The sequence below is a fragment of the Brassica napus genome, chromosome C6 (assembly GCF_020379485.1).
Source record: "Brassica napus cultivar Da-Ae chromosome C6, Da-Ae, whole genome shotgun sequence".
Classification (NCBI taxonomy): domain Eukaryota; kingdom Viridiplantae; phylum Streptophyta; class Magnoliopsida; order Brassicales; family Brassicaceae; genus Brassica; species Brassica napus.
In genome coordinates, this window is record NC_063449.1 from 46,585,109 (window position 1) to 46,599,142 (window position 14,034).

General features: G+C 31.3%; 2 protein-coding genes across 2 annotated transcripts; both read right to left on the bottom strand.

Moving 5' to 3' along the window:
* Nucleotides 1-2,438: 2,438 nt before the first annotated feature.
* Nucleotides 2,439-3,428, bottom strand: LOC106395309 (ethylene-responsive transcription factor ERF037). Its single transcript, XM_013835810.3, has one exon. It carries the CDS (start codon nucleotides 3,272-3,274, stop codon nucleotides 2,549-2,551), a length of 726 nt encoding a protein of 241 aa, XP_013691264.2. The 5' UTR covers nucleotides 3,275-3,428; the 3' UTR covers nucleotides 2,439-2,548.
* A 7,262-nt stretch (nucleotides 3,429-10,690) lies between these two features.
* Nucleotides 10,691-13,787, bottom strand: LOC106392165 (sugar transport protein 14-like). Its single transcript, XM_048761519.1, has 4 exons — nucleotides 13,430-13,787; nucleotides 12,347-12,669; nucleotides 11,482-12,111; nucleotides 10,691-11,305 (listed from the first exon to the last, which is right to left on the bottom strand). The coding sequence occupies exons 1-4, from the start codon at nucleotides 13,569-13,571 to the stop codon at nucleotides 10,874-10,876; spliced, it is 1,527 nt and encodes a 508-aa protein (XP_048617476.1). The 5' UTR covers nucleotides 13,572-13,787; the 3' UTR covers nucleotides 10,691-10,873.
* Nucleotides 13,788-14,034: the final 247 nt, after the last annotated feature.

Genomic DNA, 14,034 nt, shown 5'->3' on the forward strand with positions numbered 1-14,034 from the left:
TAATCTATTAAGTTCCAATCAAGTTTGACAATTTTAATGTGTTTTCTTAAGATATATAATTTTTATCAAAATTTTAATAATGACTCTATATATAGAGAGAATAACCATTTCCAGATCTTGTCTGATGGTCTAGGAGCTGGCTCTCCTTGCAGATCTCTCCCATGCGACAAATTATAAATTTAATTAACAAGTTCTGCATGAGTTCGAGTTCACAAGATGTTCTCGGAAAACGATTAACTTTGATAGTTTAGGGGACGATTTGGTTCTTGAAAACCAAAGGCATGACCCTTCTCCTGTAGGATTCGCAACACTTTTTTTGGAAGTTCTATTTCCGATCATTAAGCATAATAATTTTAATTTACATACATCTGACAAAAAATCCTGCATTATTATAAAATGTATACTACTAGTATATAAAATGGGTCCCCATTAAACTATCAAAACGAATCATCTATATTTGAGCAAAAATAAAAATAAACACTGTGCTCGTGTGTGGAACCTCCGTTGACCGCGGATCCCGATGGCAATGGCCTTTTCCTACGGAATAGTTAAATGCATTATTAATTAACGTAACAATTAATTTTAGTTTTTTTTTTTGAAAGAACAATTGATTTTAGTTTAAGTTAATGTACGATAATAGTTTTAAATGGTTAGCTTAATCACCTCATGTGGCGGGTGTTGATTGATGTTTTCGTCGAGGAGAGACTCAAGCAATACTTGTTAATTTGCGTACGAAAAAAAATTGAATTGTTTAAACATAAAATAAAATTTCGTCTAAGAAAAATAGAAACAAATAAAGAGTTCTTGTTAAATCAACGTCGTCGGATTTGCATATGAGTTAGTGCATGCACGTGTTAATTCAAGGGTCAAGTCATTAACTAATGTCATAAAGTCAAATAAAGATTAAATCATAAGTATGCTTAATTTACCTGCAATTTGGTTTTGGCAGAACAATTAGTAAGAACAATAAGTTCTTACTTCTCTTGTATATCAATTTTTGATATTTTAGTCCATTATAGCAGCAGAGTATAAACCCCTATATACTAATTGAAGATCATTTAAAAAATTGTAACATTAAGTTTGTACTAATTAAAAAAAAATTTTGCTTAGATGTCACTTAATTAGGATGACAATTTAACTTACGTGGCAGCTTACGATCAATTGGAAAAATGTTTGTCCAAATTCAATTACTAGGAAACATTATATTAACCCAACATATAAGAAGCGTATATTATTTCCATAAATAAAAGGTATGAAATTACCTATTATGATTAACTTATATATGTCAATTAATAATTATGAATAATAAATATTTGATAACAATTTTTTCATTCTTCTTCATTTTTTTTTTAATTTTATATTATTGAAAAAAATTAAACAATCACATTAACCATATAATAAAAAAATAGATTTTTTTTATATGTTATAATTTGATCTTTTTAAAATGACTTTAAATTATAAAAATGAGGAAATTTTATATGTTATATTTTAATTTTTTTAAAGCGACTTTAAATTACAAAAATGAGGAAACCGTATATGTTATATTTTTTCTTATATGTTATATTTTGAATTTTTTAAAACAACTTTAAATTACAAAATATAAGTTTTCATTAAGAATACGACTAAAAACATTTAAATGACATATATCAATTTGATGGTTGATCTCAAACCTTTCAAAACCATATGGAAGATAAATGTCAAAATAATTCAATTGTGGAAACAGTAATGTTTACTTTTTTCAAGAATGTGTTTGGTGAAAAAAAAAAATTTGTGTCATAATTTGTTTAATGTCCAATCCGATCAACCCATGATATATTAATTATAGTTTAGTTCTATAATTTTTAATAAAAATTGATCCGGTCCATATAATAACAACAAAAAAAGCATTATATATGTATAAAAAAAATGATCAAATATATAATAAAAATTATCGATAATATATAAAAATAAATTAATTCATCATGCACAAGACGCATGTTTTATCAACGTAGAGTTTTAAATGCAAATGTGTAAGCTTTGCTTTGTAATTTTTATTACACATTAATAATTCATTTTAAGTAGTTAGCTCGATCTAACAAGGGAAATTTTGTGAATTAGGTTCAGAGGATGATAATAAACCAATAATTAAGTACCAAGTTGGAAAGATTCCATATATGCCAGCTAACAATCTATCTGAGAACACATGATTTAATTAATTATACAGATTAAACATTCAAACTAAAAAGGTATACACCAGCCTATAATATACCTTCATATAAATAGTTCAATGCTCGAAATATTCACCCTACAAGCATTTATGATGTTGCTAAACCTACACAAAAAAAAGCAGAAAATAGTTATCCTACAATCATATTGGCCTGTTAGATATTGCGTGACTTGTTTTAGCTTCTGTTCTAGAAGATCCGATCACAGTACAAAAAGCACTATGAAACATACTATTTGATCAAATCAGGTTTAATCGAGTATATTAAACACTGTTGTGAAACCAATAATTAAATAAACCTCAAAGAAAATGGTCTACAATGGAAAACAAACAAGTGAAATTAAACTAAGGAAAAAGACAAAAGCTGGAAGAGTCAAAAGGTTCACCCATCGAAGTGCCAGTTTCGTCGCTGTGGTAATAAAAGCTATAACAGTTATTAAAATACCAAGGCGAACTAGGTGGATACGCCGGGTCAACGTACACGAACTCGCTCCACGGCTCATTGTCTAGACTCGGTAACTCGACTATCTCGCTCAGTTCTTCCGCCGTTGATGATGCTGCTTCTTCGCTCGACGGTGACAACGTTAAAGACGATGTAAACGACGAGTAGCTACTTGAAGAAGATAACTGCAACTCGGGGACAACGGTGGTGGGATCAGAGATCACGACGGCAGAGGAGGAGGAGGAGAAGTCCATGGCGGCGGCTACGGCGGCTGCAGCTTGAACGTCGCGTGGAGAGGAGGAAGCTGGACGGGGAAGGAAAGTGGCGAGCTCCGGGAAGTTTAGGACAGCGGAGGCTCCTTTGATGGTTAAAGCAGCTGCATCGTGTGCACGCGCCGCCATCTCCGCCGTGGAGAAGGTGCCGAGCCAGATTCGGCTCTTCTTGCGCGGCTCACGGATCTCGGAGACCCATTTGCCCCACGTTCGCATCCGTACTCCTCTATAACCCGGATCGGGTCTAGACCGTTTCTTGTTATTTGTTCGATGGCTCTCTTCATCTTCTCGGTGGGGATGAGTCTCCTCTTCCACCGGAGAAGGTTGTTTGACGGAGGAAATGGATGACTCGGTCATTGACACGTAGGTTTTGATGACTCAGTGGGTGTGAGGAGAGTACGTACGTATTAGGTAGGGTTTATATAAAGGCTTGAGAGAAAGAGAGAGTTGAGAAAGTATTGAAGTGAAAATGTTGAAGTTAGGAAAGGACAGTGGATCGCATACTTGTGATGACAGGTATGTTCACATTTACGTCAATATATATACTTGAAAATGACCCATTTAATTTTCTTTTATTTAATGTTGGTATTTTTACACTAGGGCTAGTAAATGTTTATTTATCTTTTCGTGATAACCTATGCATGGTCCATGGATGAACTTGATTGTTTGAATATGGACTAAAATTCCATTTTGCTATAGAAAATGGAGATTTGTTAGAATAAAAATAAGACCAGCAGGATGTTGATAAAACAAAAACACAATATACTTGTAAACTGTGAAATATATTACTATAGGGATTTAGCAATTTTACGCGATATACATACTATATTAGGTAGATTATTTTCCGATTTAAATAAATGCTTATATTTGAAACACTGTATGCTAATATCAAAATGGAGAGATAGAACTAGATAATATACATACTTATATTTTGTCTTGTTGTGAAAAGGAAAAAAAATGATACAGTACTATGGTATATCATAGAAATTAATGTTTTTCGGTGGAAATCAAGTGCCCCAACTAAACCCGACCTGGTATTCTATCGAGAACTAACGCTTTCATCGTCATTGATGCTTTGTTGCTTGCACCTTTCTATGACCTACTTTGTTGAAGAACAAATAGGTAGATAATCTATTATATGGTATAGTTATATGAATTTCCTAGTCTAGAAACTCGGGTTTTTAGGTTTAGACTTGATAAAAATGCAAATAGACAGATCATAGAGTATGATTTACTGTTAGGTTAGAAACAAAATTAGAAGGAAGGGAAGAGGAAAAGAGATAATTAAAGAGACCCACAAGGAGTGAAAGCTCTTTGCCCCATCTCAGCATGGCATTTCTGACAACTGTCAACACCCTTCTCACATGCCTTTATTTTAAAGTCTCCCTACTTTTATTATTTAGCATTCTTTTATAGAATTCGATATTTAATGCTTAAAAAAAGATGTGCACAAAAAAAAAGATGCTTATTTACCACACATATCATCATCATTTAAATACACTTCACTGTTTGTTTACTTCAACTTCTTTTTTAGGTAGTCGTTTTGATCGTGACGTTTGAGTACCTGACGAGAGTATCATTGTTATGTATTTTGACATCAATGCTATTGCTAGATCGTAGCCATTATAATTGTGATATTAATGTTACAAACATGTCGTTTTCTTACGAATGGTAAATACAATATGTTACTATGTCATATTGTATTTTCTAGACAGCTATTTATGCGTCTATCTCTCTGTGTATGTTTATATTTTATAATGGCCACGTTAATAAAAAGGCCGGTGTAAAGTAGTATATTTTAATATTCAGAAGTAGTATTTCTAGGTAGTGTTCGCTTCTATATTGCAGTATGAACACTGATATTCAAAAACTAACTTACATGGATTCTGTTGAAAGTTTTATTTAATCCTTACGCTACATATATTGAATTGATGATGATGAACAAATGCGAAAGGAAGGCTGACTGACTAAGTGAAAATATAATTTAATTAATATTATACCAACAAAATAAAATCGAATGAATATACATTTATATTATATTAATTTCTAAATTTATGCAAACCAATAAGTCCCCAACTGTACTTAGGTGGGGGTATTGAATTAAGAAATTTGATAGAATTCGAAAGAATTATGGTTTCCAGCAAATTCTTGTGTTATTCAATTGTGTATTTTATCAAATCTTTCGAATTCTTGTGTTATTCAATTGTGTATTTTACTAATTTATTTAAATTTTAGTGTTATTCAATATTTGGTAAATTTAATAGAAATGTTATTTGAAAGGAATTTAATGGAAAATGTAATGTAAAATGCAAATGATCAATTCCTTGATTTTACGAAGGGATTTGTTATTTTTAGAACCAACTTGACCCCATGGTAACCCACTATGTCTTTAGAAGACATATCACCTACACCAGCCCAATTCCACGTCTCTCCTCTTCCAAAACCGGAACCGAAAAACTGAACTATAACCAAACCGAATTACCCGAAACCAAAATCGGACCGCCTCAAACACCCGAATGGTTTCTATATTTCTATATCTGAATAACCGAATCGGAACCGGAACCAACGATACCCGAATATCCGAGAAAAAAACAAGTTTCAGCTCTTTGATATAAGATAAAATGTCATCAGTTCCACTCAACCCGAATACTCAGGGCTAATTCACCCAAAAAGATTCCTTTAGTAAAAAAAATCTATCTACAAAAAGTAAAATTTCCGCAAGTGTCTTATTTTGGTAAAAAAAATTTCAAGAGTTAACTACTAGTTGTGTATTTTTCCGTTACCATTCATAGCGTTAGTATTACAATTTGAATTCCATCAAATTTATTTACATTCATTTAAATTCTATGGCAAAAGGTAAACATAAGAATTAGACAATTGCATTAAAATCTCATAAAATCATTTAAAATACTGCAAAAGTTATTAGTTGTGAATTTTTTCAAATTCCTGAATTCAATACCACCCCTTTAGAATCTGCTCGGACAATTATAAACATGATAAATTAGTATTTTCGGCTGTTGTAAAAGTTTATAGCTAGTTAATTTAACCCAGTATATAACTATATAATTTTTTTAATTCGTCAAATAAAAACTATACAATTTTTTTGAGAAAGTATACTATACACAAAATGGTTTCTTGAAGATAAAGATGTAGTTTTCTTATGTGTTTAGTACATAGTTGAAAATAGATATAAGTTGCCTTGAAATTAGATATTAATAACATGGCGTGCCACGTGCGTTACACTAGGGTTTCCATGCTACCATCAATTACGTAATGAATTCATTATCATTTTTTTCTCATTCTGAAAATCTATCAGCATCCATTCCTCGCACTAAATTGTTGTGATATTTTTAGACGAAAAAATACATACAGGTGTGTCGTGTGTGTGTATCACTATCGCTATCACTATCATATAGTATGTTACTCCATGCTATTAATCGACCTGCCCGTTTTCCTCTTGCTCTATTGATCTGTTTCATTTTCCATTTTTTTGTTTGCATAAGTTGCATGGAATTATAGTTCAGCTCATTAATGTCTCAATCAGCGTGCAAAGAGTTTTAGGAGCCAATGGCAAATTTTAAAAATAAATTTATATACAACTATAATGAAAATAATTTTCTAATACAATATATCATCTTTGCCAAAAATACAAATTTAACTCTTCTAAGAATAAGTTTATTACGTAAATATGTTATATTATATCATATAAGAAAAAATATATGGAATCAGAAAATGAATTAACCGATTCTCGTGGAAACTGTTTTTTTTTTTTAGAAATAAGTTTAGCAACTAGACTAGAAATTATTTTAAAATTTTGGGATCCTAAAGAAAATAATATTATTCGGGAGCCTAAGACGAATGTTTTTTTCAATACACTATAGACACACTTCTGGTATCAATTTATAGTATAGACACATTCAGAACCGTGCTTACCTTGAAGTAAAAAAGGCATTCGCCTAGGGCCCTGTAAAATTTTTGGAGCCCTAATCTCTAATTTTTTGTACCTAGTAGATATTAGTTAGATTTTTACCAGATTTCAGATTCACTTTTTGTTTGAAACTTTTTTTGTTAGAATCTATTTTAGTTAAAATCCTAGAAACTTTAATTATTTTTTAAAATCATCAACTTCTAAATTCTAACCCATGCAAATTAAGATGATTTGCTTAGAAAATCACAGAAATAAAAATTGAAGCAACTTTTGTTGACTTTTAAGGTTTTATCTATTATTATCCGGTTTTATATATTTTGTATCATTTTTCTGAATATAAGTAAATGTAAAAACATTTAAAAGTAACTAAGTTTTAGAGATTTAATATTCTTAAAAGTATCATCATTTTAACACAAAATTTTAACCTTCATTTTTATGTTACCAATTTAATAATTTACATCACATTTTATACACATTTTATATACTATGATAATTTGGTGAAAATTATTAAAGAACCAAAATAAATTAATCAAAAATTTTACATTCTAATTTTATCATTTTTTATTTTCTAATTTTTATTCCATGTGGAAAAATAAGTTATTTTGAATTATTTCATTTTAAATATAATACGCATAAAATTATATAAACAAAAAAAATATAATTTCGCCTCAGGCCCCTATATCTCTTCGCACGGCACTTGACACATTATATGTTGTTTCATATGTGACATGTTATTAGTCAAATTCGTTAACACCTACATAGATATTATCGTCAAAAATATAAGTAGTTTTGGCTAAAAACACGAAGGTTAAGAAAATTATTATGTTTTTAAAAAGTATTTTATAATAAATAGGTTAGATATAATTTAACCAATAAAAAATAAGTCTATTTAAATTGATTGGTCACACTGTATTCAATAAATGTAAAAGTTATTTAGAACTATGAAAACTACTTAAATTTTGAAACAAAAACATTTCCCTAAAACTACTTACAATATGAAACGGAAGGAGATAATAGCAACATAACCTAATCCATAAAAAGCGTCGTGGTCAGCATTTAATTATATCAGCTTATCAATGATGTACAATACTATACATCTTATTAATCACAATTAATAGATTTTGGTTTACCGGAAAACATTGACCTAGATTGATCTAGCTAGATAATAGCAACATAACCTAATCCATAAAAGGCGTCGTGGTCGGGAGTCCCGCGGATATTTACGATGGCTGAGCTCAGGCTTATGGCACCACGTGTAAATAAATAAATAAAAAACTAGTAGCAATATATTATGAAATTAGTTTAAATATTGATTCAGGGAAATTTTACTATAAAAGTTACATTGGTGACTCAAGACAAATCAATGACGATATTTATATTATAAATATCAGATAATAATCAGGATTATAGCGTCTATGGTGGTAATTTTTGTTTGCATGGTGTCATCCATCATATATGAATAACTAGGGAATAAAAGAAAATCACGTCTGTTCTGTTTGAACTTATTCAACAATTAGTTGGTAGATGAACAATCAATGGGCTGGGACCAGTTTGGGCCTACAAGCATAAGAGGTTAGTTAACTGTGGGCTTTAAATAAATGGGGCCCAATTGAACCCCTAAATTTTCCAACTTTCACAAATTTGACCACACAATCTCAACAATTCAGTACATACTCCCCGTCCTTTTTCGCTTGTCATGGTCATAATTATAAATCGGCACGCACCTAACCAGTAAACCACTACCAGGCCAAACGTCTACACTAAGGGGGGTGTATTTAATTTAACATTTGATGTGATTTGATTTTTAATGGGGTTTTAAATGATTTCAATAAGTTGCAAAGATTTAAGTGATTTTTGTTAAACTACTCTAGAATATCACCTAAAATTATGGGATTTGAGTTTTAATTTTTTTAACTAAGAAATCCTACCCAAACACCCTAAAATCACCTGAAAACTTTAAAACTCCACAACTTAAAATATTTTCAATAACAGTGGATTTCAGAGTACTTTAAGAAATGTCAAATTCAATAACAGTGGATTTTAAATGAGTTTTTAAAATTCATGTTTCAATAACAATGAATTTGTCATTTAAATACAAATCACCTGAAACTCTCGGTTGAATACATCCCCCTAAATATGGTCTACATTCGTGTTTGCACACTAATTGATTATATTTAGTACTTTCACCTACTGAATAGTTGAGTAAATTATTTATCTGCGAGCTTCATTTATTTTTCATCGACCTCACAAATAAATGATTTAATAGAATCTCGTTTTGTCAAATGTATCCCGAAAGCTATTTTATTGTGTTAGTTGAAGAGTTGTTAACTTTAGGTGTGGATGTGTTTTTTATAAACATAAAATGCAAAATTAGCATGTGAATAATTGATACCGGACCGCAAACTGAAACTCACTGGTCAAATCATGAAGACTTTACAAGTGTATCAACATCAAATCATCAATGTTACATCGATCTATTCATATTCTGTTGGCACATATCATTCTCACATAACTTCTTGGAATATAACATGTCCGTCTCCGCCAAAAACTCATAACCATAACGAATGGAATGGTACTATTATTATTTTTTGGCACAAACGAAGGTACTAAGATATAAACAATTGTCTTTCCAAAACCATTGTACTAACGAATTTTTATGCCGTAGATGTTTGCACTGATTATAATCCTTTATATATTAATTGAGTCAAACTAACAACAATGTTTTGTAGCTGCATACCATCGTGAAGATGAAATTTAGAATTTAAAAAAAACTAAGTTGGTTCATCTTAACTTATATTATACTTTTTATTAAACTAACTATTAAATTGATAAATAGTGTACAAAAAAATATTCTCGCACTTTTTAGAATAAAAGCTACGAAATTGTCTAATATGATTAACGTATATATGACAATTAATGATTATGAATAATATATATTTGATAACAATTTCTGTATCTTAGCTCTTTTTTATTTAATATTACATTATTAAAATATATTAAACAATCACATTAACCATATAATAAAAAAAATTAAAATTTTTTATATGTTATATTTTAATTTTTTAAAACGACTATAAATTACTAAAAACGTTAAATGTCTCACATTAAAATTTTGTGATCAATTTTTTAACTTTTTTGATAATAACAAGATACAAATGATCATAAATCGTATGAATATGAAGACTCATTTACTAGACATTCATATTATTTATTAAATATAGTTTAAAATTAAACTATGTAACATAGAAAAATACTTAAATATGATAATTTCTAAATTTGTATTGAAAAAAATATTTTAACCTTAATATTTTAATTTTAAAATTTGCATTAAAAAATCACACATTATAAACTTTATGTTTATCATATGAATATGAATTATCAATAACAAATATTTAATTATAATATACTATATATCTATGTTCATGTCATTAAAATTTAGTTATATACTATATATTCTTTTACAGTGATCAATAAATTTTGCATTTCATCAAAAAAAAAATTTAGTTATATACCATATAAAATAAATAAAATGATTGTTTTGATTTATTTTCCAAAAAAATATTGTAAATAAACAAGATATATTGTTTTGATTTATTGCTTAATCTAATTTAATAACATACATAATACGTAAATGAATACAAATAAATAATAATATATAAAAAAATATTTTTATATATAACATTCAACTTGCGCAATTGCGCGGGTCTTAAGCTAGTAATATTGTATATTATTAATAAATATGATTGTGCTTGAAAACTAAATATGTATAACCTAAACTAACAGATCATACAACTTAAAAAATCTTGAAGATTATATAGACTGATAAACACATAGGTTTTATGACATAATGACATGAAAATTTCACATTATCACGCAATCAAGAAAAAGTGATCTTACAAATGTTCTTCTTTTCTTAAATATTTATAAAATATATATCTTCTTTTTTCGCTTAAAACACTTTAGATAAGTTATTCAAGAAAAAAAAACACGTTTTGAAGTTTTGAACTCCTAAACTTTATGTTAATCGTCTACTGATCGGTCTTTTCATCATGATCTTCCACATATCTCTTCCAAAGCCAATGCTGTCTCCACAGAAGATAAACCTCTTCAATAGGAACCTGCTTCGTCTCCGGCAACAGAAAGTAAACGAAACTTCCCATCCCGAACACAAGTCCGGCGAACAAAAGGAATATTCCGTACTTGAGATGACATAGCGACACGAGGAAACACTGCGCGATAAGCGCCGTGAAGAAAAGGTTTACACACACGACAACACTCTGACCAGCTGATCGTGTCTCTAGTGGGAATATCTCACTCGGAACTAACCATCCCATTGGTCCCCATGACCGACCGTACGCCAACACAAACAGACAAATAAGGATCACAAGGACCAGACCTAGCGACTTCGGTAGCTCTTTGCCTTCCCCAAACTTCAAGGCTAGTGTTACTCCTACTACGACCTACAAAAAGAGCATTTTAGGGTTTTAGTGCTTTTTGGGAAGTTACTTGTATATCAAGGTAGGATTCCTAACTCATCACAAGTTAGAAGCCCTAGCTCATAGCAAAAAAAATATAAGCATTATGGGGTTTAGGGTTTTTATGGAAGTTACTTGCATCACAAGATAGAAGCACTCACCATATAACAAAACATCTCGAAGCTAGCTTCAAGAAGAAGGAACCTTCTTCCAAATTTATCAGCCGAGTACATAGACATGATCGCGGCAATAACTAACGCAGCGTTTGTCATTGTGGACGAGATAAGCGACGCAGAACCACCAAACCCTAAACTCTGGAACATAACCGGAGCATAGAACAAAATAGAGTTCATTCCCGTTAGCTGCTGAAACGCAGGAAGACCAATAGCTCCAATCACTAGCTGCGGTCTGTTCCTCCGAGCAAAAAGGTTCCTAAACGGATTCTTCACGGCTCTCGCAGCTTCACTAGCTTCAACAAGATCTTGAAACTCAGCTTCGATGTTGTTTGTGCCACGTACTTTGATCAGTACTGCTTTAGCTTCCTCGAGCTTCCCTTGTTCGACGAGACTGTTTGGTGTCTCCGGTAAGAAGAGTCCTCCGATGAACATGAGTGTAGCTGGTACCACGGCGAGGCCAAGAGAGAGCCTCCATCCCCAAGGATGGATTTGGTCTGTTTTGTAGTTTATCAGATTAGCCACTAAGATGCCTATGCAAGTTGTTAGCTGGAAAAGCTGGTTCACGGTTCCTCGGATCTTTGCTGGAGCCATCTCCGAGAGGTATAATGGAACCGCCTATAAACGCAAACACATAAATTAAATAGAATGTTAAAAGTATGGTCGATTCTAATTGCCGGATGAAATATTCGTCTTAATTTTTATATTTTATAAGTAGGTCGCTCCTAAATTGTAAAAAAAAATTATGAAGATTAACTTAAATTTTTTAATTAACCCCTAAATTTCAGATTCAACTTTTGTTAAAGGTAAAAGTGCATGAACCGGTTTAGTTGTTTAGAATTTAGAGATTTGCCTGGTTTCCGAATCCAATGCCTATTCCAAGGAAGATTCGACCAAGGATCAACATGAGGATGTTCTTGGCGGCAGCATTGGCAACTCCTCCGAGGAAGAAGCTGACGGAGCCAACGAGGATGCTTCCTCTTCTGCCATAGATTCTTGTAACATAAGAGGCTCCAAAAGTTGAGATCAAACCGGCGAAGTAGAGGGAAGAGGTGAAGAGTGTGAGGATTTGGTTGTCGTATTTGCAGTAATCTGTTTCGTGCATATGGTTTTGCTTTCTTTTATAGATTCCTGGGAAGAACTCTATCAAGAAATCGTCCATTGATGTAACACCACCTGCGGTTAACGATGAATAAGAAACAAAACCGAGAATGAAGCTTGCATAAGATACTTGGATCAGAAGAAACTACATATTTTGAGCCGAGGCAATATACAATGAACGAGGCTGTAACTGGTAATCTTTTTTAGTAATGTACGGAATCAAATGAATTAAAATTAATCGGATGAAAAATAATGGGATAATGGTATTTTGAGGGATAAATGAATGTAATTTTTTTTCAATTATATTTGATTTATCCCATTCCTTTTTTTTTTTTGAGCAACGATTTATCCCATTCCATACATTCATTTAATTCCATACTTTTAATTTGATTTATCCCATTCAATATATACATTTAATTCCATACTTTTTATTTAATTTATCCCATTCCATATATTCATTTCATTCCATACTTTTTTATATCATTAATGGTTTTCAATGTCATTCACAATTTTTTCCATCTACCCCACAAGAATGTGTGGAAGAAAATAAATTATTTTCCATTTAACCGGTATAATATTTTTGGAATTCATATGAAAAGCTAATTACACGGTTCTATTCATAAAAATATCAGCGAGTTGCTGAACTTTGTCGGAAAGAGGACTGAGTTTTTCGGACAAAAGCAGATCAAGAAAGCTAAGGGTAAGAAATAGAGAAATTAACACAGAAAACCGTATGTTGCTGACGTTCTTTTGAGTTACAAGAAAGTAGATTTGGTTCTTAAGCAAGTGGAATTTATACAAGAAATAGCTAGATGGAGAAAGCATAGATAATTACCAGAGACTCCGAGATCATAGCCGAAGAGAGACCCTCCTAAGGATCCAACGATGCAAGCAAATATGAAGTAAGCAGTGATACGATGCTCATAGAGATGAGCTCTCTTTAAGGCACCTTCGTCGGCAAGAACTCCACCAGCCATAGTTGTACACGTTGTAATTCGATAGGAGCAAATGTCTTTGTAGCTTTGATCCAACTACTAGTAGTGAGTATAATCAAAGCTCTTGGAGATAAAAGGTTATAATAGGAGATATACTTTGACTAGTTCGCTCTCCTTATCCCTTCTTATAAGGAAAGGCCTCTTGACTTCATCTTTGTTATTTAGTCCATGGTGGTTGGTACTATTTAATATTTCCTTCGTAAACTACTTATTATAGATGCATGATGTACTTCATATAGAATACCCGATCAAAAATATTAAAATACACAAAACATGTGTCACTAATTGTGTTTTTATTAACGAGATAAATAAAGACCCTAAACGTACGAAAGTTGCATGTGAGCAATTCATGCAAGTTTTTCCGCATTTTTTGTTAGGTGTGCACTGGTGCTTAGTACATGAGTGGCTGAGAAGAAGTTAAAATGCTCTTTTCATCACTAAAAAT

Coding starts and splice junctions, on each gene's coding strand:
- LOC106395309 (XM_013835810.3), bottom strand. CDS start 3,274: ATGACCGAGTCATCCATTTCCTCCGTCAAACAACCTTCTCCGGTGGAA.
- LOC106392165 (XM_048761519.1), bottom strand. CDS start 13,571: ATGGCTGGTGGAGTTCTTGCCGACGAAGGTGCCTTAAAGAGAGCTCAT. Junction 12,670..13,429: donor CTATGATCTCGGAGTCTCTG/GTAATTATCTAT, acceptor CGTTAACCGCAG/GTGGTGTTACATCAATGGAC. Junction 11,306..11,481: donor TCGAGATGTTTTGTTATATG/GTGAGTGCTTCT, acceptor CTCTTTTTGTAG/GTCGTAGTAGGAGTAACACT.